The following is a 24651-nucleotide window of genomic DNA, read 5'->3' on the forward strand; positions in this document are numbered from 1 at the left end:
GGGTTTTAAATTGGCGTTTAAAACTATGGTTAGGGTTTCAAATTAGCGTTTTAAGATATGGTTGGTGTTTAAAATTTGGGTTACAAAATCATTTGTTAGTGTTTCAAATTGGGGTTAGATACTGTTAGGATTTCAGAGTAAGAGTAAATTTTCAAAAGGTCACAATTTAGAACAGTGGCGATAAAATTAGGGTTAAAACATTAAACTGTAAACAAAGTAGATACTAATTCACTGTAAAGTATTAGTGTTATGGTTTTGAAGTAGGGTTTCACAGTTAAAGTAGGGTACTAAATATTGGCTAGAGATTGGGAGAGTTGATTGATTGAGAGAAGATTGGTGAGAATTGATTGAAAAATGATTTTTTAAAATCCACTGTCAAAATGTGTGACCTCCATTTCAAAGTAGGGTTTCAAATTAGGGTTTCACACTATGGTTAGGGATTAAGGTTTCTCCAAAATATATTTATTGTTTTGTTTTTTAATATATGCAGACACAAAAAACACGTACACCCCAAAAAAATAACAAAAACAACATGGCCCAAAAGAAAGAAAAAAAGAAAAGAAAGAATGATACTTGCATTCCAAAAAAAAAATTACTGTTTCAAATCAAATCGAATCGATTCTGGAAATCTGAATCAATCCCCAGCCCTATTTGAGGGTGCGTGGTCAGAAATCCAATTTACCAGCAAACATTTTCGAGCACAAACGGTAAGAATTTTGTACAATTATTTATGATATTTGCTGGTAACGGAGTCAACAAGACCAAGCAAAAGAAATACAGGATTGCAAGCCAAATCAACAACAAATATTTTATCCATTTCTGTGCAATAGTAAACCAAAATTGATGTATTTTTGAGTAAGACCAAAAGGGATTAAGGTTTCAAAGTAGCATTAGCTTAATTAATGTTTGAAAAATCCTCGTATGTGTATGGAGCCTTTCGTGTTCCAAATATTTCTTACGTGAAAAAAGTCAAGTGGGTCTCTCTGCAGTCAAGTTAACCAAGCTTCGTTCTTGACATGTGGACCGTGACTTAACCCTGTCATCTCAAAAGCGTGACCTTTGCCCTCCCTGCAACCCCAAACCACAATTCACTTCAATTCTCCAATGAATCTCTTTGAATGACTTGCTCTCTGATAATTGAATTAGCTTGCACGTTTCACATCTGCACATTATATCTCGGAGGTGAATATGGATTGTTTTGAGAAAAATTACCAACCACACGTTTCAAGTGTTTGAGCTTTCTGACAGTTGGTGCTGGTAAATGTTAACAGGTGTTGCAGCCCGACGGGCATCTTGCTTGAATGGAGAATTGCATGATGGGTACCTCACAGTTGCTTGGCTCGAGGGATCCATCTGGTTCATGACATGGATGCCCCCTTTCACACACTGTGACACAGTCACAAGCTCAGGACCGAGCTGGGAGGTGTCCCATCTGTGTACCACCTGTTTTTGATTGCCATATTTTACTGAATATAAAGATGACATCAATTATTTCATAAGTGAATAAAGAGCAGCATTTAAAGGGTCAGTGTGTAAACTACATTCATATTGCCATAATATAACTTGCACGGCATTCAGGTTCCTCCACTTCGAGGAGGGGGAAAAAAAAAAAAAAAATCATATTGCACGCAACTGTCAATGAAGTCAAATGCAGGCCTATATGTGCACTTCTGTACTTCTCTAAATCATACTCTAAAAATATCAAAAGTAACAAATGCACCGTACTCAAGTCAAATCTGAATAAATATTTAAGCAGTATAGAAATTACTCAAACACATATTTCAGTGTTTGACAAAATAATAAAACAAGATGTCATCTCCAAATTAATAATCAAAACAGGCTATATCACCCCGACACGTGTAAATAAATTAAAATACATTACTAATTGGCTACTAAATCATAAAATATCATTTTAAACACTTATCCCACACGCTCCATTCCACCTCCCCGACAACCGACACGGTTCTCTGGCATGACAGCACGCGATGATCGGGTGGTGTCTTGTCGAGTTCAGACTTGTACGTCCGGTCCACGACACAGACCAAATTTATCGGGTAATCTGGCAGCGTGACTGTCGTGAAAGAAAAAAAGTTGTGTCGTTTGAGCTCGGCATTACAGAAGTCGGGAGTCCCGCGTCCTTCGGGGGCATATACACCATAGCCACTTCAGCTAGTTCTTGCTAGCTGCTAATGCTAGCCGCTCCCTTGCTAGCACTCTTGCTCGCCCACTCCAAATAATAATTAGCAGCCTTTCTAAGTCTGTTTTTTTCAGAGGCACTGTAGTGTGCGTGCTTCAAAATTGTTTCATTCTATTAGTTCACCACTAGATGGCACTAAATAATACACACTGCCACTTTAAGTGGCATAATTGAAAATGTGACTTCACTTTATTTTCTTACTTAAAGTAACTGATTCATTTCCATGACCACATCATAGTTGTGTGATGATTTGTTGTTTGCAAAATTCATAGGGACATTAACTCAGAACTCCAAAACAGTCATTGACAAGAAATTAACCAAAAATCTGCCCCATAATTAAATACTTAGAGTTTATTGGCCGACATCATATTTCTCACAGAGAAGGTTATAAATCCAAAACCAAAAACGTTGTACAGTTAATACAAGAAAGAAAAAAACTACTCATAACAATCAAGTCTTACCAATGCCAATGGACTGTGGGTTTAACTGCACAAATGTGCAACAGTTTTCACCCGCACGTTTTTAAAGAAAGATAAACAGCGCCCTCTCGTGGGGTATTGCTTCCCTGCACATACATTCATGGTCCTTGGGTGCATGTGTCCTGCCTTTTCTCTTTTTCTCGTGAGACAAGTTAAGATCGCAGTTATTTCTAAAGTGTTGAGTGCATTATAAAGTCAATGCTTGATTGTTATTGGACCAAGTAGCTCTGCGCTGTTTGGTTTATGCATTATTTTCTTTGTTAATTAAAATGATGTGGTACATTTAGAAATGGACTGTTGCTGTCTTGTGCACATTTGATATAATCGTGTGATAACTTGTCATATTTATTGTAATATATATTTTTGGGGGGTAATTATTGTTTGAGGCACTGAATGTGACAGCCATTTTCTGTTTACATACATTTACTCAAGTATTACTTTTAGGGAATTTACATGCATGTTTTTTTTATTGGCTAATGCATTTACATTACATTCCACATGTTCATCTACAGTCACACTGGCACCACATTAGCACCACATCTATAACTTAGTCTCCATTTGGTTCTCTTCTACAAAAGACTTCCCACAGACGGTGATGGCTTTAAAGTCATCCGAGATCTCCAGCAGCGTTTTCCCTTTGGTCTCGGGCAGGAAGAAGAAGACGTAAACGCAACCCAGCAGGCTCATGCAGGCAAAAATCACAAAGCAGTACGAGTCGAGCGCATCCTGGAAGAAGAAATAACAGGAGTGGTGTTGACTGTCCTGCAATGGCAAATCATGCGATCGTTTCTTGTTGTGTACTGACAATGAGTATTGGAAAGACAAGACCCAGCACAGCGAATACCGACCAACGCTGAACCCCAAAGATGACAAACGCAGCCACTCGATCGGACTGGATGAAGATCTCACTGTTAAGAGTACTTGCTGCTCCCCCTTGCATGGACAATAAACAAGCAGACATTTACCAGAGAAACATCAAAAGCTTGATTTTGATTTATGTTGTAAGTTATGCTGATACCAGGCCCTCCACAGAAGAAGATGATGAAGAGGATGATTAAAACAGCAATGAGGTAAGGAGCCCAAGATATGGAACCCTTCAAAAAGAAACGTGATAGGCTCTTCTGATATTTGAGTACCTATACCTTGAAATTAGTTCGGTTATCGATCCTCGCCCATCTCCAATTTTTACCTTCAAGTTGAGCACAACAGTAACCGAAATCCAGCATACAGACACGATGCCGTAACCCGCCAAGAAGAGTGGCCTCCTTCCTGCATGCTCAATCAACAAACCCTGAGGGGATGAAAGGGACAAATCAACATCGCTAGCCCACATTCAAATTGTGCGTTTTTAAACAATCTGTAGTTGTAGTTTGCAATGATGTTAGACCAGTTTATAATGTTTTGATTTTATCGTTTAGTTACAGATGAGTGTACTAATTACTGAGGTGAAAAAGAAACCGAACTGAAGATACTCACACAAGATATGGAGGTGATAATTTCTGTAACGCCAAGTCCGAGAGTGACATAGCGGATTTGATCTGTCGGGAGCCCCACTTTCCGAAAGATGTCAAAAGCAAAAGTGTTGATCTAGGAACAAAAGAGGCAGTTGTGGGAGTGGGACGGAATGTTGCGTTTGGAATATTTTGCACGGGTTAATTAACTACATCCTCACCAAGGACATGCCTGAAAACTGGTTACAGCAGTAGATAGCGGACATGGTGATGAGCTGCCATCGGACCGTTCGGTCCCGAAGGAGCAGCAAAGGACTTTTTGCAGAGGCCCCTTCCACTGTTGCCTGCTCGGTCGACATTTCCTCCATCTCCTGCTTGAAGTTGACTTGACCCCATAGAATCTCAAGAGCTGCAATGGAGAGATCATTGGAGATTGTGCTTGTCAATTTGTATTTCCAATACGAATGCAATCAATGCTTCACTTTATTTTTATTATTAGTATTACCCATCCATCCATTTTCTTAATTGCTTGCTCCTCACAAGGTTTGCGTGGGTGCTGGAGCCTATCCCAGCTGGCTTCGGGCAGTAGGCGGGGTACACCCTGAACGGGTTACCACCCAATTTTATTATTATTATTATTATTATTATTATTATTATTATTATTATTATTATTATTATTATTATTATTATTATTATTATTATTGTATTTACTCATCTTAATTAGGGGTGTCTACATTTTTCCTCTGAAGGACACATAAAGAAAATTAGAAGGATGAACTAACAATAGTAAATCCATCACAGCTTTCTGTAAAGAGGACACAAGGAAATTTTGAGGTGGTCAACAGTAACCCGCTACAAAAGATCCGCCCCTCCTGTATTGCGTTGATCTCCAAAATTGAAAACCAAACAAGAGAAATCTGTAGCAAATTGACATTTTTAGGATTTTAGATTTAGGACAGCCATTTTCACTGTCATTTTACTCCTGGCTGTTTTACTGGATTTTGACTGATTTTGCAAGGCCCACGAAATATTTTGTTCTATTGCTATAAAAACATGGAACATACCAAAAGAAAGATTAAAGTCTCTACTTTCATCAAGAAAAAAAAAAAGAATGTTTCTATCCATTTCCGTTTTTCAACAATTAGCATTAAAATATAGATAGGTTTCAGGATTATTCACAATTCTATTTAGAATTGTGAGTAATTGAGCCTTTTTTTTCCAACATGGCCCTGGTTGATCTTTTTTGCTCTGCTTCCACCTTCTGGCCTTTTGTGTAATAACTACCATTTCTTCAACCGTTCTTTTAATTGAGAGCCTGCATCAAAGTCCTCTGTATGCTCTTGCATGAAGAAACATAAAAACAAAACAAAAAAAAACAACGTATAAATACGTATAAATACATTTAAAATATAACATATTTATACATATTTGGAAGCAAAGGAATTAATTGGACCTTGACAAATAGCAGCAATTTTTGCATATTAGCTATGTTCATCTCTTAATTCAAAGAAATGTTACTGTTTTACTATAGTCAGTTTCTTTCAGTCTTTCCAAATCGATAGCATAGCGACTTTTCCCGATACTCACTTTTCTCGCCCCACTTTAAAAATAAATAAATAAATACAATAGTAATGTTAGTTTATTTTAAGTGTATGTTGTGGGTCATTAAAATATTGAAAATATTATCATTATTATCAGCAGTAGCATTGTACTAATGTATTGAAAATGTAGAATGCCATCTTGCTAATGTAGAAAAGCATTGCCGCATTTTACGCAACAAAACGCAACACAAATAGATTCAAACCAACACGTATTTTACAGTCAAGTTCCTGTTGATGGAATGCTTAACACATTCACTGCCAGCCCAGCAAAAATGCATTATTTGACGTCTTTTTCCGTCAATGGCAGTCAATGACTTAAGATGAGATGTAACCAAAATTGATGGATTTTTAAGCAACATTTGGAGGATGCTGCAATATAATCACAAAATATATTGGCACATTGTGTTTAACACATTCATGCCAGCCCAGCAAAAATGCATGATTTGACGTCTTTTTCCGTCAATGGCAGTCAATGACTTAAGATGAGATGTAACCAAAATTGATGGATTTTTAAGCAACATTTGGAGGATGCTGCAATATAATCACAAAATATATTGGCACATTGTGTTTAACACATTCACTGCCAGCCCAGCAAAAATGCATGATTTGACGTCTTTTTCCGTCAATGGCAGTCAATGAGTTAAAATAGCGCTCACCCTTTTTGCAGGCTTTGTCATCTCGTTTCTCGATGAAGAGATATCGGGGGGCTTCGGGAAGGTAAGGCATCGCCATCACTTGGACCACCGAAAAACACGCAGGCACGCAAAGGACCACGTTCCACAACTCTTCGCGGCCCAGGATCTCGCTACGAGAAAGGGAACCAAATGTGGTGCGATTCTATATTGAAGTCATTTATATAAATGTTTTTTTATAGTTGTTCTCAGAAAAATGAAGGCCTGATCTGAGGGCTGTATTTGTCTTTGATACCCTTTGTGGAAGCATGAGTTTTTCACACAAATTTGGTATCGGCATCAGTATGATAAGTCATTTTTTTGTGTGTTCTACACTCTAAAAAGAGAATTGTTGAATCAATTTAAAGGGATACTTGACTCATTGAGCCATTTTCAGCAGTAAAAAGTTAATATTTTGTCTATAATTAATGCGGTAATTTCATTATTTTTCATGTACAATTAATACCTTTAAAAAGTTATTTTTCTATTTGCTGTTGACTGATGATGACATCACAAGTACTGAGGAAGTAGGTAACGACCAATCATAGCTCAGTTTACTGACCAAATCCACAAAACAGGTGAGCCATGATTGGTCGTTACCTATACTTCCTCTGCACTGGTGATGTCATCATCAGTTCACAGCAAGTAGAAAAAATACTTTTTAAAAGGTATTAATTGTACATGAAAAATACTGAAGTTATCAAATTCATTCTAGACAAAATATTAACTTTTCACTGCTGAAAATTGCTCAATGAGTCAAGCATCCCTTTAAGAAAACAAATTGATTTGGTGACCAACTTAAAAAAAAAATATATATATTGCTTCAATTGTTAACATGATTGAATTAAAGTGATTATATTTAGTTTAATTAATTTTGAGTTGGTTAAACTGAATATATTCACTTTGGATTACCTTTGGATAAACTATATTCAAGTGAATATATTAAGTTTAGTGAACTCATAATTAACTCATTGACTGCCATTGACGAAAAAAAACGTCAATGTCAATTTTTTTGCTGGACTGGCAGTGAATGTGTTAATAATACTTAATATATTCACTTTAGATTAATTTAATTCAATGGTGTTTTATCAATTGAAGCATTTTTTTTTTAAGTCGGTCAACAATTCAATTTGTAATTTTAAGTTGGTTCAACAATACTCACTTTAGTGTGTAATTATTATTCACAACACGGAGAGAGAAAAAATAGAGAACTTGAGCTAAAGTTTTCTTGTTATTAAAAAACAAAACAAAACAATGTTACATTATGATTTGTATGTAATACAAAACAAAATTGTGACTGAATGACATAAAAAGAGAGGCTGCATAAATTCATACCTGAGGCCAAAAAATTGTGCAGACAATTTGCCAATGGAAACAAAAGTCGTAAAGGACATGGTGACGGTGCCTCTTATCTTCCTGGGTGACATCTCGCCGAGGTACATAAGATGGGCGCTCACTCCCAGAGCTGCAAGCCAGGAGAACGTTGATCAATACAACCAATCAACTCACATTCACACCAATGGCCAAAAGTGAGTGTTTCCAAGCAGGTGGCAGTTGTTACCTGCTGAGTAGCCAAACAATATTCTGGCCACAATGATCATTTCGTAAGACTTGGCCCATTTACTTGTCAGCATGATGGCGGCTGCAGCAATGGCAATAAAGCTGTTGCAGATCACCGCTTTTTTTCTGCCAAAGAACACACAAAGTGGCTTCAAAAGGGTCTCCTTGAAAGCCGCTATTGAGAGCACTCACCTTCCCAGCATGCCTGTGAAGTACTTGACACTGACAGCGCCAAGTAGCCCCCCCACTGCATACATGGATACTATGAGGGACCAGATGATGGTTGGCGGTGGCGTCGCATATCTTTCATACCAGGTGCTGTTGATGAAGCGCTGTATGAACTGCAAAGAGAAGGAATCAAGATAGTACCGAATTAGATTCGGTACATGTACATGGTGATGTGTCTGACGTCACGTGATGACACCTGAAAACAACAGGAAGTGTGTTGTGTGCAATAATCTGCACACGCCTCACCGGAGAGGGAGAACTCAGGGAGGTGAGGTGGTATCCTGACTGAAAGCTTCCTCCAATTCCCAAAATGAAGATGAGAAAAAGAGCGTTTCCACGCGTCTAAAAGGACGAAGCACAGAAGAAGCACAAATCATACTGCCCTCTAATGGATTATCCGTGCAATGCATGGATAGGTCAGGGTTTTAATGGGAGGAAAAGAATAGTATACTGATGAAATAAAGGGCTCAAAATGTCTTGTATTTAATATGACACGTTTGGCGTTGTACTTTTTTAAAGCATTTTGCTTGACTTGAGTGCGACCTTTGACACCATCTCGCACCCCATTCTCCTCAATAGACTGGACTTCTACTCATACCCCAAAGACCACACTCAGTTCATTCAGCTGAAGTCCTTTGATTCTGTTTCACCTCACCTCACCAGTCACTTCAGGTGTGCCCCAGGGCTCTGTCCTGGGGCCCCTGCTCTTCATCATTTATGAGTACCTCTTCCCCCTCAGCAGTATAGGTTCTCATCGCTCACCTGCTACCCTAATCAGGACAAGTGCTCGCAAAAATCATCAGCAAGCATGAAATGTTTTGTCTTTGATGTGAACATATCTATTTTGGTTTGTCAGCTACAGTATTTTTATTTATTTATCTGAAATGGTGAAAGCCAAGCGTAATGTTTGTGTATAAAGGGATTTTGATACCCACCACCCCCCACCCCTTCAACTCCTCATGATTTGGAAATTTGATTTCAGTATAGGTGTTAGAAACCTTTTTATAAATGAGCTTCAAATGTAAGGTAGCATGTATGAATGTATTTTATAAAAAAAATGTAAAAAGCCACTTTTTTCTGACAGAAAAACATGTTATGCCGCAAAACACAACATAAATTCAATTGAAAACATTTCATTTACCGTCATCTTTCCCGTTGATGTAATGGTTAAAACAAAACCCAGATAATGACATTTAGAATGACTAAGCAAAAAATGGTTGGGATGAGTCACTGCTTTAACTTGCAGCTTTTGAGTTACATATTTGGTTTATATACAGTATCATGGTTGAGGTCAGGGCAGTGCAGCAAAACATTTTTATCTAATACGAACTATAGTAGATGCAACAAATTGTGCGAAAGCCTACCAGCTGCTGCAGTACAGTTTCCATGTGGTCCTCAGTCGCACGCACATTCACAGATCCAGTCCATGAAGTCTAACGGGATCCTGTTAAATAGCTAAGGCTGCTTATCATTAACTTCTTGCACTTTTTAACCAGAAAAAGCACAAATATAGATTGACACATGTCTTGATGCAACTACCTGGAAGAGTTTGTAATTGTCTTAAAGCATTGACTATTTGGCAATAATGGAGTGTATAGAACTTGTTGTTTGGTACCAGTATTGTAAATGTGCTTGTCAGTATCTCTCTATGATATTTGCACCATACGTCCATGATTAATAACATCAAACCCATTCATTGTAACTTTTTTTTTTTTTTTTTTAAGCTCTCCTCCTCAAGTTGTGCATGAACGTCAAATAGACCAAAATATAAATTGGGAATTGCGAAAATTCAAATATTACCCAACAATGTTACCTTACTGCACTTTTAGTGGGGCAATGAAAAACATGTTTAATTCGTCTGTGACCACGCTTGAAACGTGAGTCACTTGTATCTCAAATCATCTTTCCCTACTGAAACAAGTGGGAATGTTATTAATTTTGGGGGAAAAAATAACGGGGGGAAAAAACAGAGAAACATTTTTTTTTTTAATGAAAAAACAAAACAAAACACTTGAGCTTTATAAAATATATAAGAAATTATTAAATAGACTAAAAAAAAATGGAAAGAGTTTGCCAGTTCATACCAGCTGAATTGACATTATGCTACTGCCCAACTTGGCCACCTGGGGGCAGTATATTTAAATATTATTGGCCCTGTTTTATTCAGAGTTAAAAATCGATAATGATTTTATTTTAAGTCCATTCACTTTGTACAGGCTTATAATTAAAATCAATTCTATTTTATTTTCAATAATAACTCTTGATAAAAGGTCGAAGGCTGCATTGTGCAGTCTCACCTACTTCAAATCTTGTTATTTTTACTTAACTTTGCACAGCAATAAAGTGTAATTTGCTTTCCATTGCACTCATTTGACTTTCACTTCCCACAGTTTCCTCCTCTTATTACCGCTTGTCTGGTCGTTGTGAGCAACGCCATGCTGAGCAATAAGCCATAATTGAAACATGAAAGTGTGAAAACCTATTGGAATACATTACGTAATTGTAGCAGCTGCTACAAAGCTTTTTGTTGAATCACTGAGTTTTGTGTGTTCCTGGATCTAAGTCAAAGTTTCCAAAAAGTTTACTGTGTATTTTCCCAACTGTTTTTCTTGAGTATATTTCACCTCTAGTTATCTCCACTCCAAGATCTATCACATTGTGTGAAGAAATGACGTCTGGATGATTGTCTCTTGATGAAACTCCCTCAACAATGCCTTGTGGTAGATCAGATTCTATTTGCCTTCTGAAGGAACTTGCAGTTCTGGGTCAGGTGAAGAATCTTTTCAGGTGTAATCAAAACTGATGTTAAGTTTGTCCCCGGGCTTATCCTTTTGGCAAAAATACATTTTTCCCAAGTGACCGCAGAGTTAGCTACTGAAAGTGTAATGGAGCGTGGATTTAAGTTCCTTGCATGCTTTCAAAGCTCTTCTTCAGATGAGCAATGATGAATGCAATGTGATACTGGTAAAAGTAGCCTTGCACATTTTGTGTTATTTTACAGTTACAGCATTCTCTTCATCTTTGTATTCTGCCCTTTCACCTGCTTTGAATTTGATACAATTCTTTTCCAAAGTCATTTTGACAAATAAACATGTTTGCCATCGCCAATTTCCATCACTTGCTTTTTGCCTTGTTTTGGATTGTAGGCTTACAGCTTCATCTGGCTCCATGTTCGCTCATCTGAAAGGAAGATAACTGTCTATAGATGAGGAGAAAAATAAAGGCATGGATTACAGTAGGCTTGCTAACAGGCCAGTCAACTCATTTCACTAGGCTGTGTGCATGTGCAGCAAATAAATAATCAACCAACAATATCCCCAAATAAACGGGACGTTCAGAGTTGGAGTATGCAAATCTTGGTAAAAAGTGCTGCCTACCCTTTTCTGCCAACATTTGATGACAGAAATAGCAGTAGATGTTTTGTTTTTAGACAAATACAGAAATAAAATATATAATCTAAAACACATGACTGTGCCCGGACTGTTTATTCCTCATTCCACAGCTGTGCTGACAAAATGTGGCCCCCTAATGGTGTAAGTGACAGTTCCACACCTACATCGTTGTAATTTGATTTGTAAGGATTATTTTGATTTCTAAATGTGATGAAATGTTGTTTGAGAACGGAAGCAGAGATTCAAACCCTGAACTTCAGAATGGCTGTCTAACCACGTCAATATCAAATATTCAAATATAATAAATGAATGGTCCGGTTGAATGTGTGGGGGGGAAATGCAATTTTATTTACTCAACTCAACTCAACTCAACTCAACTTTATTTATAAAGCGCTTTAAGAACAGGCGTTGCTGTATACAAAGTGTACATAAACATCAGTTTTGCAGTAAACAAGAACAAAGCAAACATGGTGAAGTGCGAATACAGGTGTTTTTTTTTTTTTACACAAGTAAATACGTTTTACATCCGTAAATGTTAAATTAAATAGTCTCAAAATCAGTGGGTCCACACAGGGTTGTTGTTAATGGCTGTGTCCAGCAGATGGCAGTAAACTATAACCAGGGTAGTTATTATGCCAAAGACATCCTCTCTTTTCTCTCCTCGTCGAGTGACTTTGCCGGAAACAACACTATGCTGTTTGCCGTAGTCATCGTTGATTAGCATACATCTGTCAATTTTTCTACCGTCCCCCTAAAGACAGCCTTGCTTGATCTTCCTCACGTATACACCCGGGACAAAACATGCCGCTCGAGAATCTCGAGGAAGAGGGTCTGCCTAAGAACCCTGATCTGAGGATAGCACAGCTCAAGTTCTTGCTCACAATGGACGGTCACCGACAAGATGCTGAAGTGAAGACGGAGCTCATGGACGCTATCAAAGCTAACAGTGAGTTAGCATGTTACTACTTTATTTTCACGGTTATTGTCGCCACAAAATCGTTAATAGGCGTGAAATATGAGCATGATGGTGCTCGATGATAAAACCAAACCTCCATCATGGTTAACAAAGTTGTAACCGCTTATGATGATATCTTTTAATGCTTTCTTCATTGTGTGCCCTAGACATGGCCCCCTACTATGAAACTTTATGCAAGGAGCTCAAGTGGCAACTCGACAGTGACCTACTGAGCAAGATGAAGAAGGCAAACGAAGATGAGCTGAAGCGACTTGATGATGTGCTGGAGGATGCAGAGAAGAACCTCGGGGAGAGTGAGATCAGAGATGCTATGATGGCCAAAGCTGAATATCTGATCAGGATTGGCGATAAGGTAAACTCGCTCTTATATTGTCCTCACCAGCCACAATTTTTTGCTACATTAGGACAATTGAATTAGATAGTAGTGTTTCACATAAAAAGCCACGTTTCAATAGGATGGGATTTTGTTTGATCTTAACAGGGGAAACCCCAGTGTTTGGCTACAGAAGTTAAAATGTTGTGGTGTTAAAGGAGAAATTATTAGGTATATAAACATAGAATACATTTTAATCCTTTCACCTATTTGTTACATTTTTGGGGGGAATATTGTGTGTAAAAAAAAAAGAAAAAAGAAAAAAATTATCTCTTAATGTATATGTTGTCTGTTGAAATGCTTTGTATGTTCAATAAAGAAACAGTAAATCCTCCCGCTTTTGCACACAGGAGGGAGCCCTAACAGCATTCAGAAAGACCTACGACAAGACGGTGGCTCTGGGTCACCGACTAGACATAGTCTTCTACCTGTTGAGGATCGGTCTCTTCTACATGGACAGCGACCTCATCACGCGCAACTCTGAGAAAGCCAAAAGGTAATGCCGGTCAGAAGTGTCGAGCGTTATCATTGTCATACTAGTCAATAGTCACTGATTGCACCCCGCCTCCCTCTCCTGCAGCCTGATTGAAGAGGGGGGAGACTGGGACAGGAGAAATCGACTGAAGGTCTACCAGGGTCTTTACTGCGTGGCCATCAGGGATTTCAAGCAAGCCGCAGAGCTCTTTCTCGACACCGTCTCCACCTTCACGTCGTATGAGCTCATGGACTACAAGACTTTTGTCACCTATACGGTCTACGTGTGCATGATCGCTCTCAAGCGCCCTGACCTTCGCGAAAAGGTACAAAAAAAAAAAAAAAAAAAAAAAACACGCGTGTGCTTGTAAACAAGCTGCTGAGGAAGGTTTTTATTTTTATTTTTTAAAGCAGTTTCTAAATCAATAATGCATTGTCTATTTATTGAGGCATCAAAGGCTGGGTAATGTACATTATGGTTGACAGTAATGTGTTTTGTTTTTTAGGTAATAAAAGGAGCAGAGATCCTAGAAGTGCTGCACAGTCTGCCAGCCGTTCGCCAGTATCTGTTCTCGCTCTACGAGTGCCGTTACTCTGTCTTCTTTCAGTCTCTCGGTGAGGACATTTCACATTGCCTATTGTTAAATATTGATTAGAGTGCTTTATTATTCAAATGAGCCCTGCCACAAATAGTGAAGTAGCCACAAGTATTTGTGCATCTCCACCACTTCATTTTCCCGAAGAAGCTCACATCCGATGTCTTTCCTTACCTACCCACAGCAACAGTGGAGCAGGAGATGAAGAAGGATTGGCTCTTCGCCCCACACTACCGCTACTACGTGAGGGAGATGAGGATCCAGGCCTACAGCCAGCTGCTGGAGTCGTACCGCTCGCTCACACTTGGCTACATGGCCGAGGCTTTTGGTGTCAGCACAGAGTTCATTGACCAGTGAGTGCCAAAATAGAAGATTTACCCAACTAGTTGTCACAGGCGGCCAAATTGCTAGTTTGATGGCAGCTAAGGGCTCAAATAAAAACGTTTGTCTCTCTAGGGAGTTATCCCGGTTCATCGCTGCCGGACGTCTCCACTGCAAAATTGATAAAGTGAACGAGATCGTGGAAACCAACAGGTAATCTCGCCGTTCGTCAAACCAGTTATATAATGGCCGACCGGCAACTCAACAGAAAATACAAATGTTTGCATTTTTGTTTCGACCAGACCCGATAGTAAAAACTGGCAGTACCAGGAGACCATCAAGAAGGGTGACCTGCTGCTCAACAGAGTCCAGAAATTGTCAAGAGTTATTAACATGTAATCACGGTGGCCGCATTTTGTCAGGTCAGCAAGGTGGCGTCGTCATCTTTGCTTTTCTTACACATGTAGTTTGACAAATTCATTTGTGTACATAATAAAATGTTTGACTGTTAAAACTGGTCTTTCGGAATTATTAAGAAAAGAGGCAGAGATGTTAATTTGTATAAATAGTATAAATTATTTTATTTACAGAACTTGTTACAAAACAAATATACTATACAATCTTTTTTCTTTAAATATTACTTCTAACCTATGTTTTGTTCATGAATTACATAGCAGCCAATACATAAAGTCTAGCTGAAAAAGATTTGATGTTCACCAAAAAAAAATCTACAGGCTTTTTGTCGTATGAAGGGTGGTCGCGCCCCCCAGACATTAGCTGTACTCTTGCGTTCACATTCCAAGTCTATGGTTCTATTTAAAAAAATAACAAAATTCCTCGTATTTCCACCTGCTGGAAACTTCAGTTGAGATGTCAGTGGGGTTTAAAGGTAAAGGACCAGATTGAATGTTGTACAACGCCCAGCAAGCCAGAGGCTTCAACTGCGCGCACACACAATCGCACACACACTGATGACAGGAAATGTTAGCGTATTGTCAGTCTCACTGAACACACACACTAGTACTGTTTGATACTGGGCAGCTGGCAAGCTCAGTTTTTTTCTACCACATTTTGGGTTGATAGGCAGATTTAAACACTTTGAACATTCAAGTAAGGTTAAAAAAAATAAAAATAACCCAACAACACTGTCCTCAAACAGTCAGGGTGAAACAAATTCAGGCACTTTCTTAATTGGATATTTCTTTGAAAAGCTGTGATTCAAATTACTTGTTTGGCAATGACGATGCACAAAAAAAAAAATCGCAATGATTAGCCCCTCCAGCCTTCTCAAACAACCAAGAAACATGTTTAAGGTCAAGTCAAGTGTACGACTGGCGGCTCCATTGAGTTGAAGCCTAGCGGGACACTCGAGCGTCACAGGCTGATTGGGCCACACAGGTACATCAGTTGTGTTGATTCAGAGGCAACAAAATATGTGTTGTCAAAGCACATGTGATTTGAGACCTTGAAAAGTGAATAAAGGTATTCGCTGTCAAACAGACACATGCTACAGTGGAAAAAAACAAACACTTTTGTCCCTTAAGAGACCCTCTGTCCATGATTCATGAGAGGCTTCTATACATACTGTATATATCCACGTATTGCATTATATAGACTTGGCAGTGAAACACTTAAAATAATCAAATTCTGGCTTCTCTTCTGGCTTCCTAAATAAATAACTCTTCAAAATGGTACCCAAAAATTCCTGCATGTACAAAAAAAAAAAAGCCTGTGCAAAAATACACGTTTCATTTATGTACAATTTCTTAACAAAATATGTTTTCTCAAATAGGGATCGTTCTTTAACTACATAAGCTATAAGGGGTGCGGGAGGAAGCTAAAATTTGTTTTAAAAAAAGAAATCTACTGTCCACTTTTGACTGACATCAGTGGAGGTTTTCAGATGCTGCCAAATGTTGAAATGCGTCCTGTGAAGCCATCTGCATGAATCTCACACCACAAATCCAAATCTTGAAACTGCTCAAACGAAGCAAACATCCCACTGTGACCGCGGAGTAATGCCTGATTTAAGACAGGAGGAATTCAAAGTACGAGGCTTTTCACCCGTCACAACTTCACACCCACAGAAGACAGTTGACGTGCATAAAGTCTGCTCCAGTTGAGACGTACCATACCTGATTCCCTATGCAAAAAAACAATTCATAGCAGTCCACAGGCAGATGTGGACCTCCCACAGTAATTGAGAAGATTGTGGCAATAATACGATTTGCACAGTTTCTTGACATCCACACAGGCAATGCGCCTCCAACCACTTCACCGGCCCGACTGCCCACCTTAAAAGTTGGTAGAAGACACAAAAGCAACAGCTTAGTTGTCAAAGCAGCATTGCCTGTGGGGAGTTAAGTTATTCAGTGCTGTTCACAGTTGGGGAGCAGGTCGATTGTGGCTATCATTCTGCACAAAGACAAGATTTGCAAATTTGGTTCAGATTTGAGCGAGAACTGAAAGCGCAAACGTCCTCAAGCGCATCTACGAAGACTCTCTGCGGTACAGTGTAAAAGCTCAAAAGAAAAATGGGAATAAGGTAACACTTGCATAATTCTTCGGGGCACTAAAGATCAAAACATTTACAGGGTCGTCCCGAGCGGCCCTCGTCAAGCTCGCGCGCGTGGCCCCCAAGAGTCCGACTTGAAGAAGCATGAAACAAGGTGATTGGTTGTCCGTTCAGGTGGAGCGAGCGCGTTGGCTGCTCCCCCTGCTCTCCTTCCAAACAAGGCTTCTGAGATCAGGCGCTGGGGGTGAACTTGAGTCGCAAATTCCAGTCGTCCAGCAGAATCGGACATGAAAAAAATACTCTTGAACACACGCTCTTCTTTTTCACACGCACATATAGAAAGCTGTTGAGCATTTATTCAATATCCTACTAGTTCCAAAATGCTTGTTTACATGCGTTTTGTCCTCAATAGTTAAGAGGAATCATTAGCTAAAATGGAAAACTGCACCAATTGACATCTGCACACGACTAGTTCTACAACTTAAGTGTTAGAATTTTATGTCATGAGTAGTAGCAGTTTTGTCACACTAAAAACATCAAGTTGCTCTCCAGTGTGCTGAATTGTCTTACAGAAGAAATAAAAAGACATCAACAGTCACACAAAGTTGAAATCTGTGTCCTATTGGTCATGTGCTAGGTGTCAACTAGCACAGTTTACCACACTAGTTAACATGTAGTTGTTCTACTAGAGTGTCCTAGTTTGCAGAAAGTCAGAGTAATGGATGTTTAAAAAACAAACAAAACAACCCACTAGCAAGACAGCAAACATCTGCACATTGCTCGTACTGCTGGTCCAGATATAGTTTAGGGATATTCAATACCACTAATTTTCACACCGATACCAGTATGAGTGTTAACTTTTCCAATACCTCTAATAATTTTGATATATAAAATTTCCTTTATCATGACCAAAAAATACAGATTGGCTGATGTGTCAATCCGCCACACTATAGCGCCATCTACTGCCAAGGAGGTCTTGCTCAACATCATCGACTTCATTTTTTTTTTTTTTTTGCCATTTATAGTATTGATGGCTTGTATTGGCAGCCTCCAAGAGTACCCGATACTTTCAAATAAGGCCCAATATCGATACATGCTCATCCCTATTATAACAAGTAGAATTTATAACGTCACTCATGTCAACTGCGCAGTATTTCCTCAAGTTCTATTAGTGTGTCATACTAATTGTACTAGTGTTCAGAAATTTCAAACAGTAGTGGGGGGAGACATTTTGGCTACTACTGTTGTAACTATACACTATTGTTTTAGTGAGATAACCAAATTCTACTAAATAACATCTAGCGCAGGGGTGTCATACTCATTTTAATTCAGGGGCCACTTTCACACAAATTTGATTCAGTTGGGCTGGACCAGGGATGTCTGTGGCCTAAAAAGCTATAAATAATGACAGGTAAAAAATATATATATATATATATATATATATATATATATATATATATATATATATATATATATATATATATATATATATATATATATATATATATATATATATATATATATATATATATATATATATATATATATTTTTGGCAAATAAATTAAAAGTATATTCTGAAATTATTCCCATTAGTTATTCTAAAAAAATATCACCATATTTCATAATGTAATTTCATTAATGCTCATCATTTCACCCTCCAGTGGACAAATTTTTTAACAGTTGATTTTAGCAAAAAAACAAACAAACCAAAAAAACTGTGTTGTCCTCACGGGCCAGATTGGACCACCTGATGGGCCAGTTCTGTTTGACAACCCTGATTGAGCACATCTTTAGTAGCAGCAGTGCACAGATGTACAAGGAAGAACTAGTGCAGTTCTATTTGTGTCACACAGAGAAGGATGCTGAATTGTCTTACTAGTGAGAACAAAGCGTATTAGAACATGGACAATCCAGCGGATGGATATTGAATAAATGCTCAAAAGGCTTGCCAGACACGCACGCACGCACGCACACACAAGGAAGAGATCGGCTTGGTGTCTCCCCACTTGCTCAGCGTCATGACAGCTTGTGGCCGCAGAGCTCGCAACAGCCCTTAACCGGAACCAAAGTGCACCCTGGAGACTCCTGGCTGTCGCTCTCCTTCCTCCCGCTCAGGGACCGCCTGGAAGACCGCTCGCTCCATATACGCGACGTATCTCCGCCGAGCACCGCTTGTCCCCGCCCCTCCGACAGACATGGCTTTGGGAGAAAAAGTACGGACGTGTGACTTCACTGGGCAGTCCGGATCATCTCCAACCTGAGGATTGTGGGAAACTGAGACTAATGTGGGTTTTCGTTTTTGAAGGCCTCTTTCTGTCCGGGGCGGGTCGCTCCGGACGATTCCCCGTCATCGTGCCGCATCCACATGCTCTGCGGGCTGACACCACTGTCAGGGACGAGCCTTTGGCTGCATGAGGGGAGGAAAAGAAAACATGTCAGTGCATCTTTTGCATAGCAGAAATACCAATCTATCGACTCCATGTACTTTATAAATAAATATAATATCGTATTTGATTAAGTCCCCTTTAAACAGGCATTCAAACTTCAAATTAGAGATGGTCAATACCATTTTTTTCCAGACTGACACCAGTAGAAGTACTCAACTCTTAAGTTGTCACCCATACCACAAATACTTCTGATGCATAAAATGTTCCCCCTCAAAAAACAATAACAAATAATTTTAAAGACATTTTTAAATCTCAATATAGCATTATTCTTAAAAGGGGATCAACCCCAAAAATGTCTTCACAATTGAGTCCTATGCAGCCCCACAAATCTAAACACGGTATCTGATTAATATTGCAAAATCCATCCGTTTTTATCCATCAGCAAGTGATAAAATGGCCGCCCCTTGAGATGGTAAAGAATGGGTGGATTTTGCTACTTAATTCATATTCCACAAGGGCAATATTAACTCATTTGTGCCCCAAAACGTATAAATACGTTCTATTTCAAATATCACCATGCTCCCAAAGATGTATTTATAAGTTTTTTTTGTTTTTTTCTGTTTATCTTTTTTATTTTATTTTAGGCTAGAGCATACAGAAGGCTTCGATGCAGCCTCTGAACTGAAGAGAATGGTAATGGCAGTTATTACAAACACGGACAACAAGTGGCAGCAGAGTATGGCTCAGGGACATAGTTGCAACAAAGCTGTTTCCCCACTGTTTTAAACAGATTTGTGAATAATGATGAAACTTAGCTACATTCTAATGCTAATTGCTGCAAAACAGAAACAGATAGAAACATACTTTTTTCCCCCTAATTAAAGAAGAGACTTTAATATTTCTTTTGGTAGGTTCCGTTTTTTTTTTTTTAAATATCAATAGAACACAATATTCTGCGGGCCTTGCAAAATCAGTCAAAATGCGGTAAAACAGCCGGGAGTAAAGGGGATCGCTTCTGTAAAAATGGCTGGGAGTGAATGAGTTAAATAGCAATTCTAACTGAACGAGAAAATTTACGAGATGATTCATTGATCAAACACCTGTTAAGAATTTCGAACATTTGGAAAAGCATTCATATGTACAGTATAAATACAATTGACATATACCTTTATGTTGGCAAAATATTTTCGCACTTCATTTCTGACACTGATGGATCGACATGACACAACCCACCTGATGTAAATGGGAGTTGTTAGGTAGCCCCGGCGTCCCTGGAATGTTCCGCCCGTGCTTGCCGTGGATGTTGTTAATGGCAGGCGACTTGGACACCTTGGGTCGACCCGGTCCGGGTCCCCCTCCCCCCGCTCCCCCAGTACCACTATTAACCCCGCTGGCTGCAGGAGAGATTTTGCGTTTCTTGCTTTCCAGGCGCCCGTCTGAGGAGTGATGGCTGAAGCTGGTATGGTGGTCCGCCGGCGACTGGTGGTGGACGAAAGGCCCCAGAGAGAGGGTGGAGTCGCTGCTGTTCATCACCACACTCATACGCTTGATGGACTCGGCGGGGCTGCCCGAGGGGGGGCCTCGCGCCGGCGGGCCCGAGGAGCCGCCTGCTGACCCTGCGGTAGGCTCGGCCTTGAGGCTGAGAGAGTTCGTACGCACGCTGGGGCCTGAGTTGAGGCCCACGCTGTGGACGCCACTGTGGGAGGAAGATAACGACGAGGATGAGGAACCTAGCAAGCCGTGGTGGTAGGTGCTCCCTGAGCTGCCGGCATTTGCACAGTTCTTCTTGAAAGCGGGTTCTGAGGAGCTGTGGGACGACGAGAGGATCGAGCTGTTCTTCCTCTTCTTTCCCGAGCTGAAGCTGGTGCTGCTACTGTTAGTGCCCACGCCAACTGAGGTGGGGATGACGGGCGCCGAGGAGCCAGATGAGATCTCCTTGGGCCTGACTGACAATGACCTGGTAGTGCTGCTGCCGGTGGGGCGGGACTTCAGCGCCCGGCCCGAGGTGAGTGAAGGAGCTAAAGGGGAGCTGGATGAGGACGAGTGGGCTGAAGGCATCTGCGGCGACGAAGACACTTGTCGGGCCTGTGTGGTGCCGTAGGCCGGGTGCTCAGGCCCTCCCTGCGGAGAGCTGCGGGCGTTTAAGGTGGTCCCGTAGGAGAGCGCGGGCTTGCCCTCCAAGGACTGGCTGTAGGGGGTCTGGGGCATGGTGGCAGGGGGGCCCAGGAAGCCTGAAGACGGGTTGCTACCGGGGGAATTTGTGCTTATCCTATGGGGAGGTGCAAAGGAAGAGCTGTTCTCCAAGGCCAAGGGGATTTTCCTAAAACAACAGAACAATTGTATCATTGTTTTGAAAGGTGTTATGTAAATAAAGGTAATGTCGTTATTAGGGATGTAACGATATCCAAATGTCGCAAAACGATATCATTAGGGCTCGGTACTGCCAATATCCTCACGATACAATACGTATTTGGGCTGAACAATTAATTGCATTTGCAATTAAATCGCGGTTTGAGAAAACATCATTAATTACGTAATTGTGAAATGCTGCGATTTAAATGCTCATTGGAACGGAGCAGAAAGAGGGAAAGAGGGGGGAGCAGGAATGTCACCGCTGTAACTAAAGCCATGCGCCTAAGTGCATGTAATTTTGGTGAGGTTTTTTTTTTTTTTTTTGTCTCATGAGACCTTGAGACGATTGTCTAGCATATTTAATCTTGGTTTTAAAACATCTCTTCACCGTTGTGAGTTGACTTTTCGGCTGCCATAGAGGCTAAATAGGTCAGGTATGTCGCCATATGTTGTGTCAATTTCAGGAGGACGAAATGATTATTGCTCGTCATTACTCACCACCATTTAGGTGCCGCCGCCGCAGCCTCTTTTAATGTAATTTATTTGTAGCGTTGGTGAACTAATGAGGCCAAGCAGTGAACAAAAATCTTTAATGACAATTTGCAAGTAACTGTCGGCCGCAACCACGCCAGAACACAACAGATCTGAACGCACTTAGCTTAAACAAAAGTCTGTGTTGCCTTCACGGCCCGTCTAGACCATAAGAAACTACCCAACCCGCGACCCACCCACAAAGATTTCTATAGACCGCAAGTGGTTTTTGAAATCAAATCGGAAAATATTACGTCATATAAGCAGGTATAATTTTACTTTGCCTACATATGTGAGTTTATGACTGGATGTCACCATATTTTTTAAATATGCATATTGATTTATTTATAGATAAATGCAGAGTTTAAAAATTGCAGTGTTTCCTGTCATATTTCATGCAACATGAAAAGTTGGATATCTTGAAGTGCTAAATTGTAACTGTAACTATAATAATAGTAGAAAAAAAAATCGGATATTATGGCTTCATTTGCCCTTATCTTAAGATCCTGTAATCTATAATAGATCTGATATTGTTTATTATAATTCACTTTTTGTTGGGTAAAAAAAAATGTTGAAAAGGACCTGAAAAGGCATATATAGCAATCGCAATTTTTTTTGGGGGGGGGGGGAAAAACCAATCGCAATTACATAATTTTCCATAATCGTTCAGCCCTAACAGCAATGCACATAAACAACATACAATCTCTAATAACACTTAATATTGAGGTAGTTATTTCCTAATGCATGCACACATTTAGTTCCTCCACATATTGACTTGGTTCACAAGCATATTATGTTATCCTTCATCTAACAATTAGGGTGAGTTTTAAAAGTAGAAGGTCCAAAACATGCCGTATGAAAGTTAAACAGAACTAAAAACTAACCACCAGAAGGTGTTAGAACTGCACAAATGGAAATCAACTTGACAATTTTAACAGATGTGCTGCTTTTAATATTGTGATATTGTGGCATGCAGTTTTAATTTCGTGATATCACAATATTGCCGTTATCTTTACATCCGTAGTTGCTATTGCAGGGGTACAAGTGCATCTGCCTCGCAATTCAGAAGTTATGGGTTCAAATCCGAGCTGTGGCCTTCCTGTGTGGAGCTTGCATGTTCTCCCCATTGCTCAGTAGGCTTTCACCAGGCCGGGTACTCTGGTGTCCTCCCACATTCCAAAAACATGAATGGTGTGAATGGTCGTTTATTTATAGGTGCCCCAGGGTTTAGTGCTAGTAACCGGCCATGCTTGTTTTTGCAATGTGGGAGGAAACCAGAGCGCCCAGCGAAAACCTCTTAACTGTGAGACAGATGCCACCGTGCCGCCTAACAAAAAACAAACAAACAAACAAAAAAACACTGCATATTCTCTAAATGGAACATCTTACATGTGGACACAACTGAGGATACAAGATTCTATACCTTGATTTAAACTATTATACATAAAGTCTAAAAATTGTAGTAGAGACTTTATAAGTTCTTTATGTTGTCTGTAACCAATAAAGCTTATGTTTGCAAGCAAAGCCAAGAAACTGACCACGATACGATACGTGGCAGTGCTCACTAGGGACATGATAACATCTGGGTACTTACTTCCACATCTGAGAGTTGACGTGCTTGTCCATCATTGCAGAGAGGACACATCGCATTCTGTCCCATCGCCTGTCAAAGGAGTAACAGCCTCTCCCAAACAGTCGACTTCCAAAATTACAGTACTGAAAACAGAGTTGGTACAAACAGTGGTCATAGTTTGCTCAGTTGACAATTATACATTTAAGGGTATTTAATTGGGAGTGTTTGGGGAAAAAAAAAAACATACTTACAGCTACCGGTCGAGGGTGATAACCTGAATAGTGACAGTGCAGTTTCTCAGTGTTCTCCTCACGCTCCTCATTCTCTCCCTCATCACTGGAGGCTCGAGAAAACCCATCAGGCGTACTTTGGGGATGATGCGGTGACTCGTGGACTATTGCAGCGTCCGCTGGGGTACCAGGCCCATGTGTGTTGTTTAATCTGTTGGATAGAGAGCACTGAGTGATCCTCAACTTGTAACAAAAACAATGCTACAGTTTCCATTTTATTTCTCCCCCATGTAACTGTTTGTTGAATTGGTGATGACAGTCACTAAATATAAAAATAGCATCATACCAGACAACAGATAACAAAGCACCACTGACCGTGGAAGACCAGGGCTGTGAAATTTAGGTTTGTTGGATGGCAGAATCTTGGCGGCATCTGGGGCGGGGCAGTTGCCATGAGCCACCGGATGGACATCATAAGAAGTGGGAAGATGGAGGGAGGGGTGAGGGTCCCTGAGAGGGGGAGGTTGCTGGGAATGGGTTTGGTGGAGTTCTCTCTCCCGCTCCTTTGTTCTGTTCTTGTGCTCTGCCAGCAATGTGTCAAAGCGCTTCCTCCGCCCTGGCACTGCCCTCCGCTGGCTCAAGGAATGTGTCTGATGTGGCAAAACAAAGGTCAGAATTCTTATTTGAGAAAAGAACCAGTTTAGGTTTCATTTTTCAACATGTGCTGATGGCTTATATTCCAT

The 24651-nt window shown here is 40.0% G+C and overlaps 3 protein-coding genes across 3 annotated transcripts in view; 1 reads left to right on the forward strand and 2 right to left on the reverse strand.

The window, feature by feature from the left end:
• Positions 1-3216: 3216 nt before the first annotated feature.
• On the reverse strand, positions 3217-8899 carry slc2a9l1 (solute carrier family 2 member 9, like 1). Its single transcript, XM_077529237.1, has 12 exons — positions 8843-8899; positions 8434-8529; positions 8152-8300; positions 7961-8085; positions 7735-7864; positions 6385-6533; positions 4349-4536; positions 4153-4263; positions 3866-3967; positions 3695-3770; positions 3482-3609; positions 3217-3402 (listed from the first exon to the last, which is right to left on the reverse strand). Exons 1-12 carry the CDS (start codon positions 8897-8899, stop codon positions 3217-3219), a joined length of 1497 nt encoding a protein of 498 aa, XP_077385363.1.
• Positions 8900-12234: 3335 nt separating this feature from the next.
• Positions 12235-14833, forward strand: psmd6 (proteasome 26S subunit, non-ATPase 6). Its single transcript, XM_077530132.1, has 8 exons — positions 12235-12525; positions 12702-12907; positions 13279-13424; positions 13509-13728; positions 13909-14017; positions 14183-14351; positions 14455-14532; positions 14622-14833. The coding sequence occupies exons 1-8, from the start codon at positions 12381-12383 to the stop codon at positions 14716-14718; spliced, it is 1170 nt and encodes a 389-aa protein (XP_077386258.1). The 5' UTR covers positions 12235-12380; the 3' UTR covers positions 14719-14833.
• A 3556-nt stretch (positions 14834-18389) lies between these two features.
• The window catches only part of atxn7 (ataxin 7), a 29781-nt gene continuing 23519 nt past the window's right edge, over positions 18390-24651 (reverse strand). Inside the window, exons 9-13 of the mRNA XM_077529430.1 lie at positions 24284-24558; positions 23930-24119; positions 23700-23821; positions 20456-21542; positions 18390-19242 (exon numbers count right to left, since the gene is read on the reverse strand). Coding sequence (XP_077385556.1) covers positions 19225-19242; positions 20456-21542; positions 23700-23821; positions 23930-24119; positions 24284-24558 — 1692 coding nt within the window. The 3' untranslated portion in view covers positions 18390-19224. The remainder of the gene's footprint in view (positions 19243-20455; positions 21543-23699; positions 23822-23929; positions 24120-24283; positions 24559-24651) is intronic.

This window comes from Festucalex cinctus, chromosome 8, assembly GCF_051991245.1.
Source record: "Festucalex cinctus isolate MCC-2025b chromosome 8, RoL_Fcin_1.0, whole genome shotgun sequence".
NCBI lineage: Eukaryota > Metazoa > Chordata > Actinopteri > Syngnathiformes > Syngnathidae > Festucalex > Festucalex cinctus.